The following is a 20,847-nucleotide window of genomic DNA, read 5'->3' as shown; positions in this document are numbered from 1 at the left end:
TCCTGCATTAATCCTGGAGCTATATTTCTATATGGTTGTTTGAATGGTGTGTAATCAGTCAGATGTATTTCATGTTCTAAAAGATCTGTTTCTCCTAAATCAGTTGATCCTGTAGAGAATATATGTTCCCACTTGTTGAACATGTTCTTGACTTCTGTCTTCTGCTCTTCTGTTAGCATGCTGTTGTCTAGCGAAATACTAAATCTCTTTGTTATATCTTCTTCCTCTCGGTTAGTGTCATCGATGTTTTGCCGGTTTACCGTAGCAGTTTTGTCTTGATTTTCTGCATCGAACATTGGTGCTGATCTTAAAACTTTAACTTCCTGTAACTGGCAAAGATTTGACTTTGGTGGTAGCGATATAGCTTTAGCAGAAAGATTAAATATTCTGACAGGAACTCTTGCACTATTTCCAGGTTTGTTGAGAGTTACAACTCTTGGACAGACGTTCACTCTGCTAGAACAATGTTGATCATCACAGGGTTCTGTCACAGCACTTTCAATAGGTGAAGATTTTCTGACGAAACCGGTTACAGTTCTAGTCTCAAACGGTTTTAAATTGATCCTTTGTGTAGACTTGACAATTCCTACCGAATCATTTACCAAACTATTAAATGCTATATCCCATTCTTCTGGTATCACCTCATTAGATGTTTCAAGACGGCAGAGTCGAATAAAATTCGTACCAATAATCACCGGAATGTTAGAATTATTACTGGTATTTGGCACCACTAGAATTGGAAGATCAAAAGAATTGTCCTTTAGAAATGGCACAGACACTCTAGCTTCGATATATCCAAGATATGGAACACTCTGACCATTTGCAGCACTGATTTTCAAATTGAATTCTGTTAAGGGATGTAATGCTGGTTTAGGATCTAATGAATTGAAGAAATCTAGATTTACAGTTGTAACCATGGATCCAGTATCAATAAGACATTTGGATATTTTTCCTTCCAAAATAACGTCGCTGGTATTATTGCTACCGACGATTCTATTGAACAAATTCTGTGTTTTGGGACTTTTATTATTGCTGTCTCTAATCTGCCCCTCGACAGAGACTCCTACCGGTTTAAAGGCTTATTTGGTGTGTTTGTTCTACCGGCTGCCTCCGTCTTGGAATTTGATTGTACTTGTTTGTGTTCTTGTTTTGCTGTATCTCCTTTGGCCGTATCTTGTTTTCTCTGTTCTGCATTTGAACCTTCTCTATCATTTCTGTCAAACTCTTTATTATCTCTTCTGCTGTCTGACTCTCTGTACTTCTCATTTTGATCTCTACAGCTGTTCACATCGTAATTTCTTTCTCTGTCATATCCGTATCTATCATTAGTTCTTCTGTCTCCCCTATATCCTCTTTCAATATCATCTCTTCTGTATCTTGGGTACCTATCGTCCTCTTTTCTCCAATCTATATCATCATATCGTCTACGATAATCTCTGTTTGGTCTATCTGTGTCATATCTTTCTCGATAATCTCTTTTGTAATTTCTTCTGTCCCCATATTCATAATCTCTGTATCTATTTCTGTAATTACCTCTATCATATCTATCTCTATATCTATCTCTTCTATCCCATCTACTCCTTTCTTGCTCTATATCATGACGTCTATGTATGTCACCACTTGTACTTTCTTTCTCTTCTCTAGACTTTTCTTGAACTCGAAGAAGTTCTTCTTCTAGCCTTTTCATCCTTTCTAAAACTGTTTTCATGACAATATCACTGTCGTCTTCACTTTTATGCTGATTTAGTGATATTTTATCTTCTATTTCTACTTCTTGTATTCTCGTCATCGACATCTCGTTTTCTTCTATACGTACTTTTCTTCGCAACTCTTCAAAAGACTTTGAAGTTTCAAAGCTTAGTCTTGTAGCGTTTTTCAAGTCCTCACTGTACAAATGCCTCCAGAATCTTGTTTTTAACATATCTTCTCTTTGTTCTTCTTTTATATGACCTTTTTCTATTGCTCTCTGTAATATACTTTCCAATCGCAAGCCCCATTCTGACACATTTTCATCCTTTCCTTGTTTCGACATGTAAAATTCAGATAAAACTGATTCACCCGATCTGATGTTTCCATATATACCTTCTAACTTGTTTATAATTTGCTGTATGGTTGCATCAGGACTCATTGTCAACAATATCTTTCTGGTGTGTCCACATAAAGAATTCCTAATTGCTTGTCGGAGAATATTTTCCTCATATAGTCCCGACTTAAGAATAATTTCAACCTCTATTTTCCATTCTTCGAATGTAGTTTCAGTTAATGATGGGATATTGGGCTTGTGTAACTTTGCTTTCGTACTTTCAGTTTTCTCACTTTTGTTTGCCTTTCTAGTATCGCTTTTGTTCTCATTTATTTCAGCATTAGTTCTTTTCTCATTAAGTAATCGAGCTTCTTTCTCCTTAATTCGTTGCTTTAGTAACAGTTCCTCGTCCTTCAATTTCTTCAGTTTATCTTTCTCTATCTTTCGTTTCTCACTTTCTCTTTTGGTTTCTGTCTGTCTATGCTTTAATTTGTCTAGTTCTTCAGCTTGTTTTTGTTTGAGCATTCTATTTTCTTGGATAGCATCATTTACCCTCTTTTCTCTAATCTTTAATTGTTTTATTTTCTCTTTCAACATATCTTCTGCAGCCGTATACTTTAAATGTTTTGTTTCTATCTCGTTTTATATTTTCTTTTTCTGTCTCTGTATTTCTAAGTTTATCTATACTAGATTTCAATTCAGCATTTTCACATTGATATTGCTGCCATTTTTCATCAAGCCATCTCATTTCATTCTCAAAATTCACATTTTTGTTTTCTTCAGTTTCTATCTCTGTACTATTATGTCTCGGATTTTCAATATAATCTACATCATATATTTGATCCACTGTTGTGTATGCATCTTCCGAGGCATCACTTTCAGATTGTTCTGAATCTAATTCTATTTCACTTTCTTTATCTTCTAGACTATCACTTGATAGTGGGTTTTCATTCCTGAAGCTCATTTCATCTTTCATATTCAGAACTGAACCTTTCCTTTTCTTCATTCTTTCTTCACTAAATGTCTGTCTAGCATTTGCCTGTAATTCCGTTGATTTATCTAAATCTGAATATTCACTATCTGAACTATCTTTACGTTCAGCTCTATTGCTTTGTGTAATTTCACTTTCTTTCAATCTTAGGTTTTCCTTACTTGAACTTGTATACTTTCTGATTTTATCACTTCTTTCTTTTCTTTCTATACTACTATTATGATCACTATCAACTTGTTCTAATTCTTTAAACTCTTCCTCTGTTTCACTTGTATCACTTTCAAAATCTTTCTTAATATCTTTAGACTTCTGTCTTATATCTTTATCTACCCTTTTCTCTTTCTTTCATTCCTTTCTCCATTTCATATAGCAGCTTGCTTTTCTCTTTAAGTTTACGCCGTTCATGTATTAACCTTTCTCTCTGCTTTTGTAGTTCAAGTTGTTCTCTCTCCTTTTTATCATGTTCACTTTGCTCACGCTTACGTTTTTCCTCCTTTTCTAGTGTTCTTGCATTTTGTCTTTTTAATCTATCTTCCTCCTTTCTCCTATTTCTTTCAATTTTTCTCAGTTCTCTTTCTGACATATATTCCGCCATGATTTTGTATGTTTTGTAACTTTTTCTATGTTTGTCTTAGATTTATTTACTTCACTTTCATATATAGTGTCTATTTCACTTTCATGTATAGTGTTTTAAATAAGTTTATCTAAGGTTCATTCAAATCACTTTCGTCTTTCACAGTGTCTATTTCACTTTCATGGGATCTATATCACAGTTTTCTATTTCACATGTACATGACTTAATTATCACACTGTTTGCTTTAATTATACATTTAACAATAAGCTAGAGTCTTTGTCTCTATTATTCTATTTGCGTAGTTCTATCCAATCTCAGTATTAAGTAGCTATCAGCTAATTTTACTTTCACTAATATTGACAACGTGCATTTCACAATATACCTCTTACATAAACTGTACTTTTCACAAGAGACTAAATATTTCATTCATCTTCACATCATGAATAAAATTTCATTTATTATTCACAACTAAACTGAAGTCCCTCCATGTATTCCGTATTTTATTTCATAAATGTCTACTTTCACTTTTGTCCCTCCTTGTATTCCGTACTTTGCAAATAATACTTCTATTCAAGTTTGTATTTTACTTTTCACGTTAATATGTTAAAGTGTTACGTGTATCAATGTTTGTGTGTATGTTTGTATGTGTGTGAGAGCGAAAGAGCGCGCACGTTATTTACTATTCGCGCGAATAAAGTTTAGGTAGGTAAATTTTGTAATATTATTAATTACAAACTTTTACACTATCTATACAGCTTGTTTTAACGCAATATTCCTTTATACGTTATTACAATAGATAAATATTGCAATAAACAATATTGCTATTCTTCACACTACTATAAAAAACGCAAAAAAAAATTCAACTGAGATCAAAACAAAAATTTCATTTCGTTTGAAAAAAAATTTTTGCTCCGAGCTGGATTCGAACTCACTATCGACGAGTCTTGACAATTTATTTTTCAGAGCAGCGCTTTAGCACACTAAGCTATCACGCCGGCTGTTATCAGTAGGGTAGTTTTATCGATATCTTTACAATTCTACCGAGTATTGGATTTTAAAGCAGGGTCTTTCACAGATATCGGAAAACTGTAATTTACAGAGACTAAGTGTGGACTTTTATCAATAAACCAAAATTCCTTGGAAAAATGGTCTATTTAATATATAACTACTAAAGGACACCAGATAAGTCGCTAATATGAAATAAGGTTATATAGGACAGTGGGAAAACATGCTAAATTAGTTTGTGAGGGTCACTTCCGATTACTATGAAAAACAAATCTAGGCTATTATTTACTAAACAAATTGTCTATGAAACTTAAATAATCTTACAAATTGTAATTATACACTCATACTAATACCATTAAATGGTACAAAAACAATTATTACTCTCTTAGCAAAAGAATATCAATATAAAATGCAACTTACAGTTCTCCAATACAATCACAATATTCCTCACAATTACACAAAATTAAACACACTGCGTTATTTAAACGTCCTAAACACAAATGCTCAAAAGTTCCTCAAATGTTCCTGTATCCTGAAGAAATTCCCCGTATTGACGTCTATATCCGTGTAGAGATGCATCCAACGTAGCGGGCCCCGTCCATAAATCGATCCTTTTCGCAGCTGGGTTTCAGATTCCGTTCCTGTTTCCAAATCGAATCCAAGCATAACGTCACATTTTATAACAGCATCCGGAATTATAAAATTCCAAAGTAGTTCACTCACAATGCACTATATAAAAGTCTGCTAGAAAAAATGTTGGGCGCCATTTTGGTAGCCCCACTTTATTTATTTATTTATTTATTAACTTTTGAGTTCATCTTTTTAGATATATATATTCCTTGGTGTACTGCCACGGCTATAATATACTCATGGTGTCTATGGGATGGGTTCCTTTAAATATGGGACAACCAAAAGAAAGTTTGCAGACTGTAATAATTGATTTAATGTTTCCTTCTTATATCAAGATCACGATAATAAAGATGATAAACAGAGATACTTGTGTATCGGTATCGGTATCAGTATCCTGGAAATAAAAATAATTCAATTATATTATCTATTTAACAAATTATTCAAATGTCAAAATTACAACGCGATATGACAGATGACAGCTGTCAAAAATGTAAACAAACATTGACCACCTGATAAAATCAGTCATGCTTAGCATTATTGCATTACAGGTAAAATATAATGTGTTTACAAATAGCGATCATACAATAATGTACCGATGATAAAAGAATATATAAGTCAAAATATTTACCTGGAAATATATAAGTTCCAGTTGATATACAAAAATGCACAAAATATATGAGCGGCTTAAAATGCAACAGACATCTTGAAATTTGACTTAAAAAGTGACCAGTGCAGTGATTGGTTGTTAGTGATCACGTGCATACGTTTTATATAGGTTCATTTATAGGATTCATATTGGAAGGTTATTGATTTATTTCCCTTGGACTGAAAAAGAAAGTTTTGGAACTATGGAACGTCATACGTGTCATAAGTCTGACAACACACAAGTAAAAACAACGGAGTATTATTGGCAGATAATTTAATTTCACTCTATGACATCAAGGTTTTTTTAATCCCTTTACCTGAGATTTTTTTATTAAACGTCACAACAATACGGTTATGAGTCATATGGCAACTTTCTAGCTTTTGATGTTGGAGGAAGAGTCCAGGTTATCAAGATTGGGCACCTTGGTGAAACCACCGACTTTCCGTAGGCCACCTGGACGACTTCTTCACATGAATAATTCAACGAAAAGTGAGGGGCAAGTGGTTTGAAGTCAACGACCTTAACCATGAGGCAACAGTGACCCCCTAACCCTTTACATCAGGGTCATCCAATTCACTTTTAGACTTAAATTGTCAACAACCATTTCATCCAATTTCCAATATTTCCCATCAAAACTGTTACTCTGTACTGGAAAATTATAATTCTGTCTATTTTTACAGTCTTTATTGCGCGCCTTCATAAACTTTCAAATGAGTCATCTAAAATAAATAATACTTTTATGCAAGAAAACACGCCTAAATTTCTAATATGTAATTTACGTAGCTCGGAAAGAATGTGCTTCGTGTTTTAATGCCTATTATTGACAGATAGTTCAATCATTTCAAACGATTTCTGTTTAATTACGATAATTATTTTCTGTGTTTGGATATTTCGACTTTTAGGCTGCTGCGGTACTGATTTCCTATTTAAAGGCGATCGTTTCAAGACATATTAAATCGACGTGAAGTTGGCAGTACAGCAGTAGCAGCAGTAGGAGCAGTTAACTGCTGTAACTGCTGGCAGTAGCAGCAGTTAACTGCTCCTACTGCCAGCAGTTACAGCAGTTAACTGCTCCTACTGCCAGCAGTTACAACAGTTAACTGCTGCTACTGCCAGCAGTTACAGCAGTTTATTGCCTGTCGCAGTTAACTACCACTAGTTACAGCTGTTGATCGTGTTTACTAACACCAGTTAACTGCTACTACTGCCAGCAATTATAACAGTTAATAAAGCTGTATTACCAGATGATTAGAATGGCATAAGGTAATTATTTTGTCAGTGTCCTACATATAATACTGCCAGCAGTTAAATTGTGTTATTAAAATCAGTTTTACAAGTTTCCTTCAGATGTGTAATAGGCCGTAAAACCTGCCCTTCTCGCTTATACATTTGTCCGTACCGTTTAAAGATCATTGAAGCGTTCTTAATCTATTTCTATCATGAATTATCTGCCCTTTAAACTGACTTTCAAGGGCAGAAAATTCAGGATCAAGCCTGGATACCTATGATTTTAATACATATTTTTGTTCTAAACTTGATTCTCAGTAAGTATACAAAGTTTAAAGAAATTCTGCCCGTAGGAAAATTTTTGCCCTATCAAGGAAATTGTCCCATTTACCCTTAAATTCTCCTATAAACTATGTAATACCAGCAGTTAAATGGTTTAAAAGTCTCTCCCGTCGTGACTTTTTATTTAATTCTAAACCGCGATGCACGATGATACGATGACGAAAACGCGATGGCGCGATGGCACGATGATGAAACAACGATGGTACGATGATGAAAACGCGATGGCACGATGATTAAATCGCGATGGTGCGATGGTACGATGGTGAAATGTCGATGTAATATCGCGTTTTCATCATCGTACCATCGCGTTTTCACCATCGCACCATCGTGCCATCGCGTTGTCATCATCGTACCATCGTGGTTTTATCATCGTACCATCACGTTTTCACCATTGTGCCATCGCGTTATCATCATCGTACCATCGTGGTTTCACCATCGTACCATCGCGTTTTCACCATCGTACCATCGCCTTCCGGCTGGAAATGCGTAGTCCCGTGCACTTGTACTTTTGTCAACAATAGATGAATGTATCTCAATGTATTTTGTGAGAAGAAATTTACCATTTAGATTCTGCTGTTTTGCAATATGTTTTACAAAATGTTCAGTGCTCAGTTCATTAAAACTGTGCAAAACCTTCAAGGCCACGTCCTTTGTATTTTATGTATGCATGAAAGTAAATAAAAAGCTGGGTGTAATAGTCACATGATATTATTCAAACTCAGCTTATTCTTGTTAGGATGTAGAAGTTATATAGTGCAATGTGAAAATGAAATTCTATCAAGCCTGTATTTTACTGACACATAAACTGTACCACTGCGCATGACCACCAGCAGACAGGACAGCAAATTAAAAAGGAATTGAAGCGAAAGAAAAAATAGAGCAGAAACTTGAAGAATCAAAGCAGCAGTTACAGGTACGATTTAAAATTATACGATACCATTTCAACGAAAATACACGTCTTCATCCTCTTTTCTTGTCAGCTGCTTTTCGATCTCAATTCCTTTCTGTTCAATTTTCGTTTTTGACTCATTTTCTGTATTCAACAATTCCTTTTTAATTTGCTGTCCTGTCTGCTGGAGTTCTGCTTCTTTTATCACCAATTCCTGTTTTATTTTCTGTCTTGTCTGCTCGAGATCTGCTTCTTTCATCACCAATTCTTTTATTACTTTCTGACCTGTCTGTTTGAGTTCGGCTTCCTTCATAACCAAATCATTTCTTATTTTCTGTCCTGTCTGCTCAAATTCTGCTTCTTTCATCTCCAAATCATTTTTTATTTTCTGTCCCGTCTGCTCAAATTCTGCTTCTTTCATCACTAATTCTTTTGTTATTGTCTGTCCTGTCTGCTCAAGTTCAGATTTAATGACTAAACCTTTCCCCTCAATATCGTGTTTTCCTTCGTCAGCTGTAGTCCTAATTTTATTTCCTGCATCTACTATCGACTGTTCAAACTCTTTTTCCTTTTCTTTGATTGCAGCCATGGCAACGCGGCGGATTTCAGCCTCGTCTGTAGTTGATATAATGAAATATTCCTGCTTTAGCTGTAAAAATCGAACGAACTGTGTAAAAAGATCAAATGTTTTAAAAGCGCATACGCATAGAAATAAGCTATTCTGTTATAAGAGAGATAAGATTATTGTAAAAGACAAATAATTTCAAATCCTTCTAACGACCATGAGTTATTGTTTTACCGTTGTGATTTCAAATATATGTCAAATAAGAAATCAGTTTCTGTTATTAATTAGATAATAGACCTTTTTACAGGAAGCTACTTCCCTGGCAACGGGAAACAATTTTTGCGCATGCGCCCTCTACGTAGTGCAAAAAGACATGACTGCACAATATAAATAACGTTAGAGTTATATTGTATTTTAATCTATTCGATCAATAATGAGTTTGTTTTATAGTAAATATCCACCGTAAGACAAAAGAAAATATATGTAGATCTTTGCAAACCCATAGATTTAACTAATGCGCATTGTCATTGATGATTTTAGATTAATGGACTATTTATTCGGCACTTATGATCTCGACAAATTTAGGTTCAGTAAAATGAAAGAAACAAAGGATAATTTCCATGAATTAATAAAGTAATAACAAAGAGTTTGTTTTATTTCTTAACGTGATCTCACATAACTTACAACGTGTCACAGTTAGCATACTTGATATTGGAAATGTAGTTAAAAGTCGAAGTTGAAAATAAAATATTCAGTGCCTTCGGTTTATATCCAAGTATACTCCAACAGGGATCAATTCATTCAGTATTCAAACATAACAATAATCATTTTAAATTTTTTTTTTTTTCTGTTGTTTCTTCGAATTTGAAATTTTCAATTTGACATTATCAAAGTGATCGAATGGTCAGTGCAGCGGTAAGATTTGATAGAGGGGGTCGGGTAGCGGGGAGGGGTGTTCTACACTTACATTCATTCTGTATCTGTCCTATTCTTTGCAGAATTCAACTTTATCATAATTATTCTAAATCACGGATAATGACTTCTGTGCGCGAAACATTTTCGATATGAAAATGATCCAGCATGTAAACATAAATAATAATAATAATAATAATAAAATAGAGATTTATGTCAGGCATTTACTTTCAGTGTGTAGTTATAGTCCTTGATTTGATTCATCACATATTTTACGAATTTAGATATTTTGTAACTACACTTTCATCTTTGTAAAAGGAAATGTCCATTAAAAATCCAAATATATAGCATAACACAACTCAACTCAACTCAACTCAACTATTCTTTTATTTCAACCCTGGTACATATAAATATACAGCGAGGGCATAAAACAAAATACATTGTCGTTAATATACTGACAGTGGTTCCGGAACAAGATAGATTTAAATTTCATGATTTTAGAAAGAAATTATATGATAGCTATAGCAAGAAAGTACGTTATTCTTTGGAGGGGGAAGATACATAAAATTGAATCAGCTACGCTCGTGTTCAAACTGGTTTTCCAAAAGTAGTTCTAAATAAAGAACTGAAAGTAGTTCTGTTCTAATTATGGTAAGGTCAAACTATATATAGTCAACATGTACAATGTAAAAGTTGAAATGGATTTTAGAAATTTTGTAAGTAAGTATGTACTTTGAGTTTACCTATAAACGATTTGGAAAATAATTTACAATATAGTCAACATGTACAATGTACTCTTTAAGAAAAAATATTTTTAAGTACAATGTACTTTGAGTACAATTTGTTTGTGAAAAAGAATGTCAATGGAACTAAACTAAAAAAAAAGATCCATTTTACGAGTTAAAACTCATGAACATCATGGATAATAGATACATTGCCTTAACAACAGAAATTTGTCCATCGTTTAGATTACTTTCAATTAGCATCAGATAAATATTACACTGCAGTTAAATGCTGGCGGTTACATACATAAAAAGTAATATTAGCTGACGGTTAATAAACCAAATAAACATTATAACAATGGTATCGAGTAAGATGAATCGGTGGTGTAATTGGTGCTTTGCTAGAAAAGACATTTTAGCGAAATTTATTCATTATGGTTCCTAGAAATTTACACAATGGTTTAAGAATGTGTGTGTTTTCAGATGACAGTAACATTTTAAAAGATAAGTTTTGTCTGTTTGACTGCGATTCCTCAAAGAAACGCGCTCTTTGTTGTTGAAAGAAATCACATTGAAACAGGTAGTGACTCTCAGAACCGATTTCGTTTTTATCACAGATATTACAAATTCTATCATGAAAAGGGATGTTTTCGTATCTTAATTTTTCAACCGGTAGTTTGAAATTGGCAGTTCTAAACCTGAATTATGTCAGGGCATCATCTAAATCTAGGACTTTAAAGTAATTTTCGAAACGATGTTGGTCTTTAAAAACGTTGTATGTACGTCCCTTACTGGATTCCGTAAGTTCAGATGACCATGATTGTTTATATTGGTCTACAAGTGTTTGTTTGACTAATTTATGTATATATTTACTGGTTATTAAGTTCTGATTCAACAATATATCCGGTCTACCAACAGAATTTAGAATTTGTTTGACATATTTTAACCATTTGTATTCTACATTTGGTTGACTTAACATATAATAATATAGCTGCGTAGATAATTTTGATGATTTGCCCGTTATCAGTCTGTTCCAGAATGAGATCATTCTCGTTTTTACGACAATAGAGATTGGGTATCGACCTAGCTCACCGAAAAGCATATACAAAGGTGTTGAGATCCGCGCTTTGGTAATTTTACGTAGAAAATCATTATGAACTTTTTCTAAGATTTCAAGGCTTTCAAATCCGAATATTTCTGAGCCATAGGTTAAAATAGGTAGCACTGTATGATCAAAAAGCTTAATGAGATCGATCGGCAAATCTGAGTTATTGGATTTATATAGGAACATGAACATCTCTTTCTTAGACTTTTCTACAATATGCTTTCTAGCTTTGAGGAAAGATCCGCTGCTGGAAATAGTTAGACCCAAATAGTGGTATCTGTCTGTAATTTCGATTTCTCTATCTCCTAGCTTGAAATTAAAATTTCGAAGTTGACGAGCACCGAAGATGACGATTTTCGTTTTGGCTACATTAACATTTAAGCGCCAAGTATTGCAATACCTATTAAATGAGTCGAGGCAGTTTTGTAAATCTATTGAAGTACTAGCAAGAAGGACGGTATCGTCCGCGTAGAGTAGAACTAGCAGCTTAAGCCAAAGTGACAAATCAGGAGAGTCATGTAGTTCTACTCCCACAGTACCGTTATCTTCCAAGTAAGTCTGCAGATCGTTTAAATAGATAGAAAAGAGAGCGGGGGATAAATTCTACCCTTGACGAACACCGATTTCTGAGATGAGAAAAGCTGAAGAAGCGCCATTATGTGATATACAAGACTTGATGTTGGAGTACATATTATGTATAACTTTGAAAAAAGTTTCATTTATAAAATTTCCAAGTAATTTTTTCACAACCCTCCAGACTTTGTCGAAAGCCTGAGAAAAATCTACGAAGGCGCAGTAGAGCTTTTGCTTTTTTGTTCTTAAAATTTCTATAATTGATTGTAGGGTAAATAAATGGTCAGAGGTGGAGTATCCTTTTCGGAAGCCCGCTTGGTTTTCATTCAGAATATTATTATTTTCGAGGTAACTAGTCAATCTTTGGTTTAGAACAGAAGTAAAAAGTTTTCCAAGGCAACTCAGTATCGTTATAGGTCTGTAATTACTTGGAAGTTTTGGGTCGCTTTTGATTTTAAAGATAGGAATAATGATACCTTCTAACCAGGAGTCTAGAATAATTCCAGAGTCAAAAACGTGGTTAAATAGTTTGGTGTATGTAGGAATAAATAAGTCCTTAGAAGATTTTATGTATTCGTTAATAATGTTATCTACTGGACTAGATGCTTTACCATTTTTCAGATTTTTGATACATTTCGAAATTTCTTCTTCAGTTATTCTCGAGTTCAACAGCAAATTTGATTCTTTAGGAATATGTAAAATATCATCAGGGTTTTCGGCTCCGTCCATCGAAACGTTTGAGTTTATTTCTTTAAAATGTTTATAAAACTCATCAATACTTGGAGACTGACTTTGTTTTGATTTCGGTTTTAAATTATTCAGAAATTTCCAATACTTTTTAGGGCTATTTTCGCTTAAATTTCGTAATATGCTCGCATTAGAAAATCTTTCTCTTTTAATATAAAAATCCATTGTACGTTTGTACTGCTTACTAGCGTCACGAAGTCGTATCTTATTATTAAAACTCTTGTCTAGGCGGTAAGCATTTTTGGCATCGTGGTAGTTTTTTTCCTAGATTTAGCACATTTTGGACCAAACCATGATTTTTTATTATTCAATGGCTTTCGTGACAAGTTACTATTTTTCTGTGGAAATGTTTTAATCGACTAACCGTGGAATAAATTCTTCAAATCATCGGTGAAATTTTCAATAGTTTGCTCACTGATTAGGTCAGAATCGAGACGATCATTTAATAAAGATAGCTGATCTAAATCGATATTTTCAATAAATGTTTCTTTTAATGTACTATCCCAACTTGGTTTGGGTGTTTGGACATTCTGAACGTTACTGTTTACATCCGATTTAGCATAGCGTGAGCATTTCATCTCCCACAAGAGGGCACAATGACCATCAGAAAAAAGGCTGTCCGTTTCCTGAATTTCAAAACCTGTAAAGTACTCAAAACAATCTGCAGTAGACATGACAAAATCGATGACCGATCGATTTTTAAAGGTAAAAGAACCATGATCTCTATCTTTGAAAACGCGCCCATTTAAGAAAAAGAGGTTATTATAACGACATATTTCTATTAACCTATAACCGTGTGTATTTATTCTAAGGTCACAAGAATTACGTTCTAACGGAACAGACAACCGTTCAAGAATTAAAAATTTATTTAAGAACTCTTGTGACTCTTCTTCAATATCAAAATACTCACAGAGGAAGTTATCAGCTTGCACAAAATCTTTCAGGTTTGCTACTCTTGAATTTGTATCGCCTGCCAACTTGACAAACTTATACCGGCTACAAAAGGCTGTGATTTCATTTTCAAAAACATTTAAGTCGTCGGCATTAAAAAATCTACTATTTTCAGGCGGCAAATAAATTGCACCAAGTACTAAATCATCAGACAGATTGGTCAAACTTTTGTCAAAGCTTAGCCAAAGTATATATTCAGTATCATTTTCTAAAACCTTAACATAAGACACAATGTCTTTTCTAACGTACACACCAATACCACCACTTTTCCTGAAATATGACTACGATGTTTGGCAAAAAAAAACACAAAATTTTCAATATCAATATTATCTGTGGAGTCAATATGAGTTTCAGAAACACAAAACACATCAAAACTATTCACATATTCAATAAAGTCGGGGTAGTTCAATTTCCTTTTCAGGCCATTTACATTTAAACTGCCAAATTTTAGAGTGTTACACACATTTTCACTGTCTAACCCCCGGTTGGCCTATGTAGAGGTTTTTCGTTCACAGTTCGATTTCGAATTACCAGCCCAAGGACGACTGAATAACGATCCGTCGTTGATAACGTTTGTGTTCGACCTTTCCGGTGGTTTACCCCTGTTGATACGGCGCCGTGGTGACCTCGATGTATTTCCACGGGTACACCCCTGTGATTCGCTCGGCTCGTTGTCAGGCGGAGAGATTCCTGCGCTACTTGTTTCACCCCGCGGAGGAATACTTCCAGTATTGATAACAGTGTCATTCCAAGGGCGGGAGTTTCGCATAGCACGGGCGGCACGTGCAGCGTATGGGTCATATGAAGAGTATTGCGGTTTGCCTATTGTCAAGCGGTCACGCTGCATGATCCGGTTCCAATGAGGGAACATATCGGCAATATATTCCTATAGATTTTATTTATTCTATACCTATTTTATCTATCCAATCGCGAACGTTCATTTGCAACATGTGACCATACAATATATTACGGTATTTGGATGCACGTGCGTACACAAATCTTGTATTTTCTGTATTTGGACACACGCGCGTACAAAAAATCCTGTATTTTCTGTATTTGGACGGTTCAACAGTCCCATGTTAAACATACGATAAAGCCCGAAACGGGTGAAAATGTTCCGAATGTAAATCGGATGAAGTAGGCGCTCTATGTACAGAGTTTGATTTAGCCTGGTACCCGACTGTATATCGAGAATCATTCTCTCCAAACAGCCGTTTATGGAACGTAGAGAGTAAACACGGGCACCAGTCTAAGTTTGATTATGCGTCTTGAAATCTGGATTTAATTTGAGTTTGTTTTTTTTGTTTACAACACACAAAAACGATTCAAGGGATAACAATGCTATCTGATTTAGATATTAAAACGTTCGTTAATAATCAAAAAATTCCATCAGATGTTGGAATATTTGAAAAGTCGCTAAAAGAAGCCGTTCCGGACGAAACCTAGAAATTAGTATCAGCTCTGACTGTCTGAATAGCTACCTCAGCGGTTTTTATTTAACGGTTAAGAAACAAAATGGAGAAGATTATGAATGGCAGCGGATGGGCGGTCAGCATCCAAAACATGTCTGCTCTATAATTCAGTTTTCGTCGGATCTTCACCAAACTTGCTGACAATGTTTGTGGGCATTACATCTCGACCAATTTCGATAACCAGCCAAATTGTACCAGGCACTCTTTGATTATAGTCCTTGAATTACTCGAAAAACGGGAAATTTAGCCTTGTCGCTCTTTTAAGTCGAACAGTTTTCATCCGATCTTCACCAAACTTGCTGATAATGTTTGTGGGCATAATATCTCAGCCAAGTATTATTACCACCCAAATCGCCAAATGGCTGTTGTAGGGAGGTTGCACCATATACTTTTTTTAATGATGATACGCAGAAAAAACAAAACAACATTCAATGAATTACGTATATTACGTATGAAGTGAAATAAACATAGAATAAAAAGGTTATTTAAGGTCTAACATTGTTCTGTATAATATATATTTGCACTCATAACAAGCTGGGAAAAACTAGAAAAGGCAGGGATACAATACATTGTATTCAGTGAAACATTTTTAATTTAAACTATTATTATAGTAAGATAAAATAGATATAGAATAAAAAGGTTATTTAACATTGTACTGTACAATACGAGATATATCTGGACTCGTACCCAGCTGAGAAAACTATATTGAACTCGCCTAGCGGCTCGTCCAATATGGTTTTCTCAGCTGGGTACTCGTCCAAATATATCTCCGTATTGTACAGAACAATGTTAAATAACCTAATAGTGTAGGTTACTAACCGAGTAGGAAGTGTTCATGAAATGAAAATACCCGCGCTCGTGCGAATCGTGACACTCGAGCGCGGGTATTTTTATTTCATGAACACCGATCTAAGAGGTAAGTAACTGACTTACACAATGTCATTTTAATTTGTTAGTTTTTATTTATTTATTCATTTATTTATAAGTCTTTCCTTCTCCCAGTCAGAAAAATAAATTATATTGGGAATTACTTTAACTTCAGCAGGTAAATTGAAATACGTAAAATGATATTAAAAAAAGTTTATGAAAGTTCTGCTAATTCGCCAGTGTAAATGCATTTTTGTTCACCAATTATTTGTTGGGAGTTTTTTTTTATCTTTTAATGCACAACTTCACACTTTTCGGTTGCATGTTTATAAAACATTTTTCACGATAAACTTAGTTTCGGACTCTGCATTTACAGTTTCGTCGTGGTCGTGGTCATCATCATCATCATCATCATCATCTAACAACAATAAATAAAATGATTATCTTCTTCTTCTACTCCTCCCTGTTAAGTACTGAGCCGTGAATGTATCTTGTAGATGAAAACATGACGATCGTGATTCAAAGGTCAATATATACAATATTTAAAAAAGAAGTATACATTTGTAAATGCTACTTGACGAAGGTATTGTCTATTTTCTATAAGTATTGACCTGACACTCATTAATCTTCACCAGTATTTTCGGGGGTTTCCATTATTTTACGAAAAATTTGTATCATAAAATAACCAATATAAATAGCCAATTGCACGGTGGCATAGTGGTGGCAGTCTGACTGCCACGTACGATACCACGAGTTCAAAATCACCTCAGACCATTTTTTAAATTCAATGTAATGTTATTATCGATGTTACTTTTACTCTTACATTATCTGCGTAACACATTTTACGAAATCTGGTGGTTTTGTCTTGAAGATCTAGTATTAATTTTCAGGAAACACGGGTGATAAATACTTCGTTTTTTATCTAAGGTACTTTTAAATATGCTTTATTCAACCTTTTCCATAACGTTTATAGACCATAAGGTTTGATCAGATAAATATGGCAGTATTTCTAATTTGGGGGAAAATGAACAGTACGCAGGAGTTGAACCAAAAATGCAGTTTAGCAGCTAATCGTCTTGTCGACACAGCTATTTGCACATGTGACATTATGAAAATTATACAGAAATATATACGCAATATTTATATCGCTATTTAAATTCAGACACCGAGAATCAATTTACGGAAAATATACGGAATATTCTTGAGTGCCAGGTCAGTCAATACTTACGGACAATAACATGGCATTAAATAAACATTACAGTTTGAACTAATCTAACATTCTTTTCACGTGCTCAGGTATGGTATGATACCTGTGCACGAGCGCAGGTATGGTATGATACTTGTCCACGTGCGCAGGTATGGTATGTAGGTATTCATTTTGGTTATTAACCCGCAGAGAACAATAGAACAGTTGTGTAAGATACTAGATATCACGTGAAATGTTTATTTTTTTATTCACAAAACAGCTCCGCCACGTGATATATTAATCCGTGTGCGTTCTTTTGATGGCATTGATGACCGAAAGCATTAATGTATATCACATCAAAGCCATCTTATTTGCTTCAGTAACTTTTATGATCCGCCCTAATTAGGGGACACTCTCGAAATTAAGTTATGGTCTTGATTACCCAGGTGACCTATGTTTTATCATTTCATTTGCATAATATTTCGCAATGATTTCCGGAATATCACTTACAATAGCAACCTCAGTGACACGGGGCCGCGACATGTCATTCAAGGCGGAGAAAAATGTATTTAATAACTATTTGAAGTTGTGGTAAAAATAGATATTATGAAAACATATGAATTTTTAAATGTAAGGAACAAGTTTTATGTTTGTATGATGTGTGGAAAAACCTGGAAATGCTGGTTCTTTTCTGACGAAAATAAGAATAAAGCAGACTTTTCAGGTAAGATATATTTAATTAACACATATGTCTTTGATCAAAGTATACTGTATGATAAATTACTTGAATGGAATTATCTTTATAATGACAAAACAATTCGTAATATGATGATAATTTTATGTAGGTTTTCTTATGGTTGAGAGTTCTTTTGCCACACGTAAAGAGCGCATGCGCGTGAAAATCGAAACATCCGCTGGTTAGCATAGCAACCAAAAACTTGTGTAAAATCATCTACATTGACCTTTTTACACTGACCTTTTCGCTTGGCAACGGGAAACAATTTTCGCGCATGCGCACTCTACGTAGGGCAAAAAGACATGACTGCACAATATAAATTACGTTAGAGATATATTCTATTCTGGTCAACTCGATCAATAATGAATTTGTTTTACAGTAAATATCCGCCGGAAGACAAATGAAAATATATGTAGATATTTGCAAACCCACAGCATTATCATTAGTGATTTTGGATTAATCAAAGAGTTATAAAAAGTATTTTATACTTCTTTAGATTATTCGTTCGGCAATTTTGATCTCGACAAATTAAGGTTAAGAAACTTACCACATGTTGCAGTTAGCTTACATGATACTTGAATTCTAATTAAAAGTCGAAGTTGAAAGTAAAATGTTCAATTAATAAAGTTCAGCCTTTGGTTTGTATCCGATTATACTCAAATGGTGATCAATTCATTCAGTATTCAGAAGAAAATAATAATAATAATAATAATAATAATAATAGTAATCATCATCTTAAAATTATATAAGGTACTTTCCTTCAGTGTGTATAGTTATAGTCATTGATTTGATAAATATCTTACGAATTTAGATTTTTTTTGTAACTACACTTTCATCGTTTTAAAAGGAAATGTCCATTAAAATTCCAGAGTCTATTCTTATAGATTTTGAAATACTAGATATCACGTAAAATGTTTATTTTTGGTTTACAAAACAGCTCCGCCACGTGAAATATTAATCTGAGTGCGTTCTTTAATGGCATTGATGACCGAAGGCATTAATGTATATCATATCAAAGCCATGTTATTTGCTTCAGTAACTTTTATGGTCCGCTCTAATTAGGAGACACTCTCGAAATTAACTTACGGTCTTGATTACCCAGGTGACCAATGCTTTATCATGTCAAATGCACAATAGTTACGCAATGATTTCCGGTATATCACTTAGCAACTTCAGTGGTATGGAGCCGCGACCCCAAGGTATGTAGATGTCATTTAAGGCGGAGATAAAAAATATATTTTACAACTATATGAAGTTTTGGGAAAAATAGATACATGTATAATCAAAGAAGTATAATTTTTATAGCTCTTTGATATAATAAAGAATATGAATTTTTTAAATGTAAGGAACAAGTTTTATATTTGTATGATGTGCGGAATATAGACTTGAATTGCATGTTCTTTTCTGACGAAAATAAGAATAAAGCAGTAGTTTCAGGTAAGGTATGATTAATTAACACACATGTCTTTAATCAAAGTATACTGTATAATAAATTACTTGACTGAAATTATCTTTATAATGGCAAAACAATTAGTAATATAATGATAATTTTATGTAGGTTTTCTTATCGTTGAGGTTACATTCTACCAATTCAATTCCTTATTTATTTCATATTAATAACAAAACATTCAGACCTCATTTTCAGCACTTTAGAGCATTTCAATGATATGAAAACCATATATGGTCATTTAGTATAACATGTCTTCTTATCAAAAATAGAAAAATATTGACATGTTATGTTGTATATAAGAAAAATAATCTCTTCTGAGAAACATCACCCTCTAAAAATGCCCCCATGAAAACAGCCGTTTAGCAATTACGCGTAGGTAGACATTTTTCGCAAAGAATAAAACTTATTCCAAGAAATTTACAATGAAAATGGTCTAGATCTATTCTTAATACTAAAAGCAATAAACATAAGCCAAACATTTAACTGTCACATCCCCATGTCACTCTTTATACCAGATTTCATCCATAGCATGGAACAAAGAGCTATAAAAATATTTTATACTTCTTTGCATGGAACTACATTTTGGACTACTTCACATGTAACACTGAGTAGTCACTTCCGGTTTGGTGTAATCCGTCCTCGAGAGTTCTTTTGCCACACGTAAAGCGCGCATGCGCGTTAAAATCAAAACATCCACGGCTTAGCGTAGCAACCAGTAAGTTGTGTAAAATCATCTATACAATTTTAGCAAAGATTAGCCACAATGTTATATGTTTACGAGTTCACCTGACAGCTATTTTAAATGGCTTAAATTAATTCTAATGTAAACGAAATTTGGCAACTATAAAAGTCAAATTGAGCGACATGGCCTTCTCTTTGTAGCTAAAGATGCTGGAATGCTTAAAATGCTTGAATTCCGCATTAGCCCGGCTTTTTCGTACTAACCCTAATTTTCTCATTGGATCAAGAGAGTTTTATTACCTCTACCTATTTCAAACAATAGGAACATGGGAATCCATTACATTAACCAAAATTGTTATAACACTTTTCTGTCTGGTTGGTTTCCATGAAAGTTTATACAATAAGAAAAGTATTACATGCATTGAGACAAGAACAAGTTGTTTTACCTCTTGCAGTTTTTTGACCGCAGCTTTGGATTCTTGTCTGTGTTTAATGTCTGTGTCATCTTCCAACAGTTCTATCATATCATCTATATGACTATTAACCTCAGAGT

The 20,847-nt window shown here is 34.0% G+C and overlaps 2 protein-coding genes and 1 long non-coding RNA gene across 3 annotated transcripts; all 3 read right to left on the bottom strand.

The window, feature by feature from the left end:
- Nucleotides 1-1,063: 1,063 nt before the first annotated feature.
- Nucleotides 1,064-3,609, bottom strand: LOC123555895 (trichohyalin-like). The gene is made up of 3 exons (XM_053534262.1): nucleotides 3,345-3,609; nucleotides 2,790-3,274; nucleotides 1,064-2,590 (listed from the first exon to the last, which is right to left on the bottom strand). The coding sequence occupies exons 1-3, from the start codon at nucleotides 3,607-3,609 to the stop codon at nucleotides 1,064-1,066; spliced, it is 2,277 nt and encodes a 758-aa protein (XP_053390237.1).
- Nucleotides 3,610-5,518: 1,909 nt separating this feature from the next.
- On the bottom strand, nucleotides 5,519-6,152 carry LOC128553146 (uncharacterized). The gene is made up of 2 exons (XR_008369274.1): nucleotides 5,852-6,152; nucleotides 5,519-5,617 (listed from the first exon to the last, which is right to left on the bottom strand). It is a non-coding gene; the product is annotated as an uncharacterized LOC128553146 (long non-coding RNA).
- A 2,227-nt stretch (nucleotides 6,153-8,379) lies between these two features.
- Nucleotides 8,380-20,841, bottom strand: LOC128553145 (uncharacterized protein PF3D7_1120000-like). The gene is made up of 2 exons (XM_053534261.1): nucleotides 20,741-20,841; nucleotides 8,380-8,976 (listed from the first exon to the last, which is right to left on the bottom strand). Exons 1-2 carry the CDS (start codon nucleotides 20,816-20,818, stop codon nucleotides 8,380-8,382), a joined length of 675 nt encoding a protein of 224 aa, XP_053390236.1. The 5' UTR covers nucleotides 20,819-20,841.
- Nucleotides 20,842-20,847: the final 6 nt, after the last annotated feature.

Source organism: Mercenaria mercenaria, unplaced genomic scaffold (assembly GCF_021730395.1).
Source record: "Mercenaria mercenaria strain notata unplaced genomic scaffold, MADL_Memer_1 contig_3531, whole genome shotgun sequence".
Lineage (NCBI taxonomy): Eukaryota > Metazoa > Mollusca > Bivalvia > Venerida > Veneridae > Mercenaria > Mercenaria mercenaria.
This window is presented reverse-complemented; position numbering and strand designations above follow the sequence as displayed.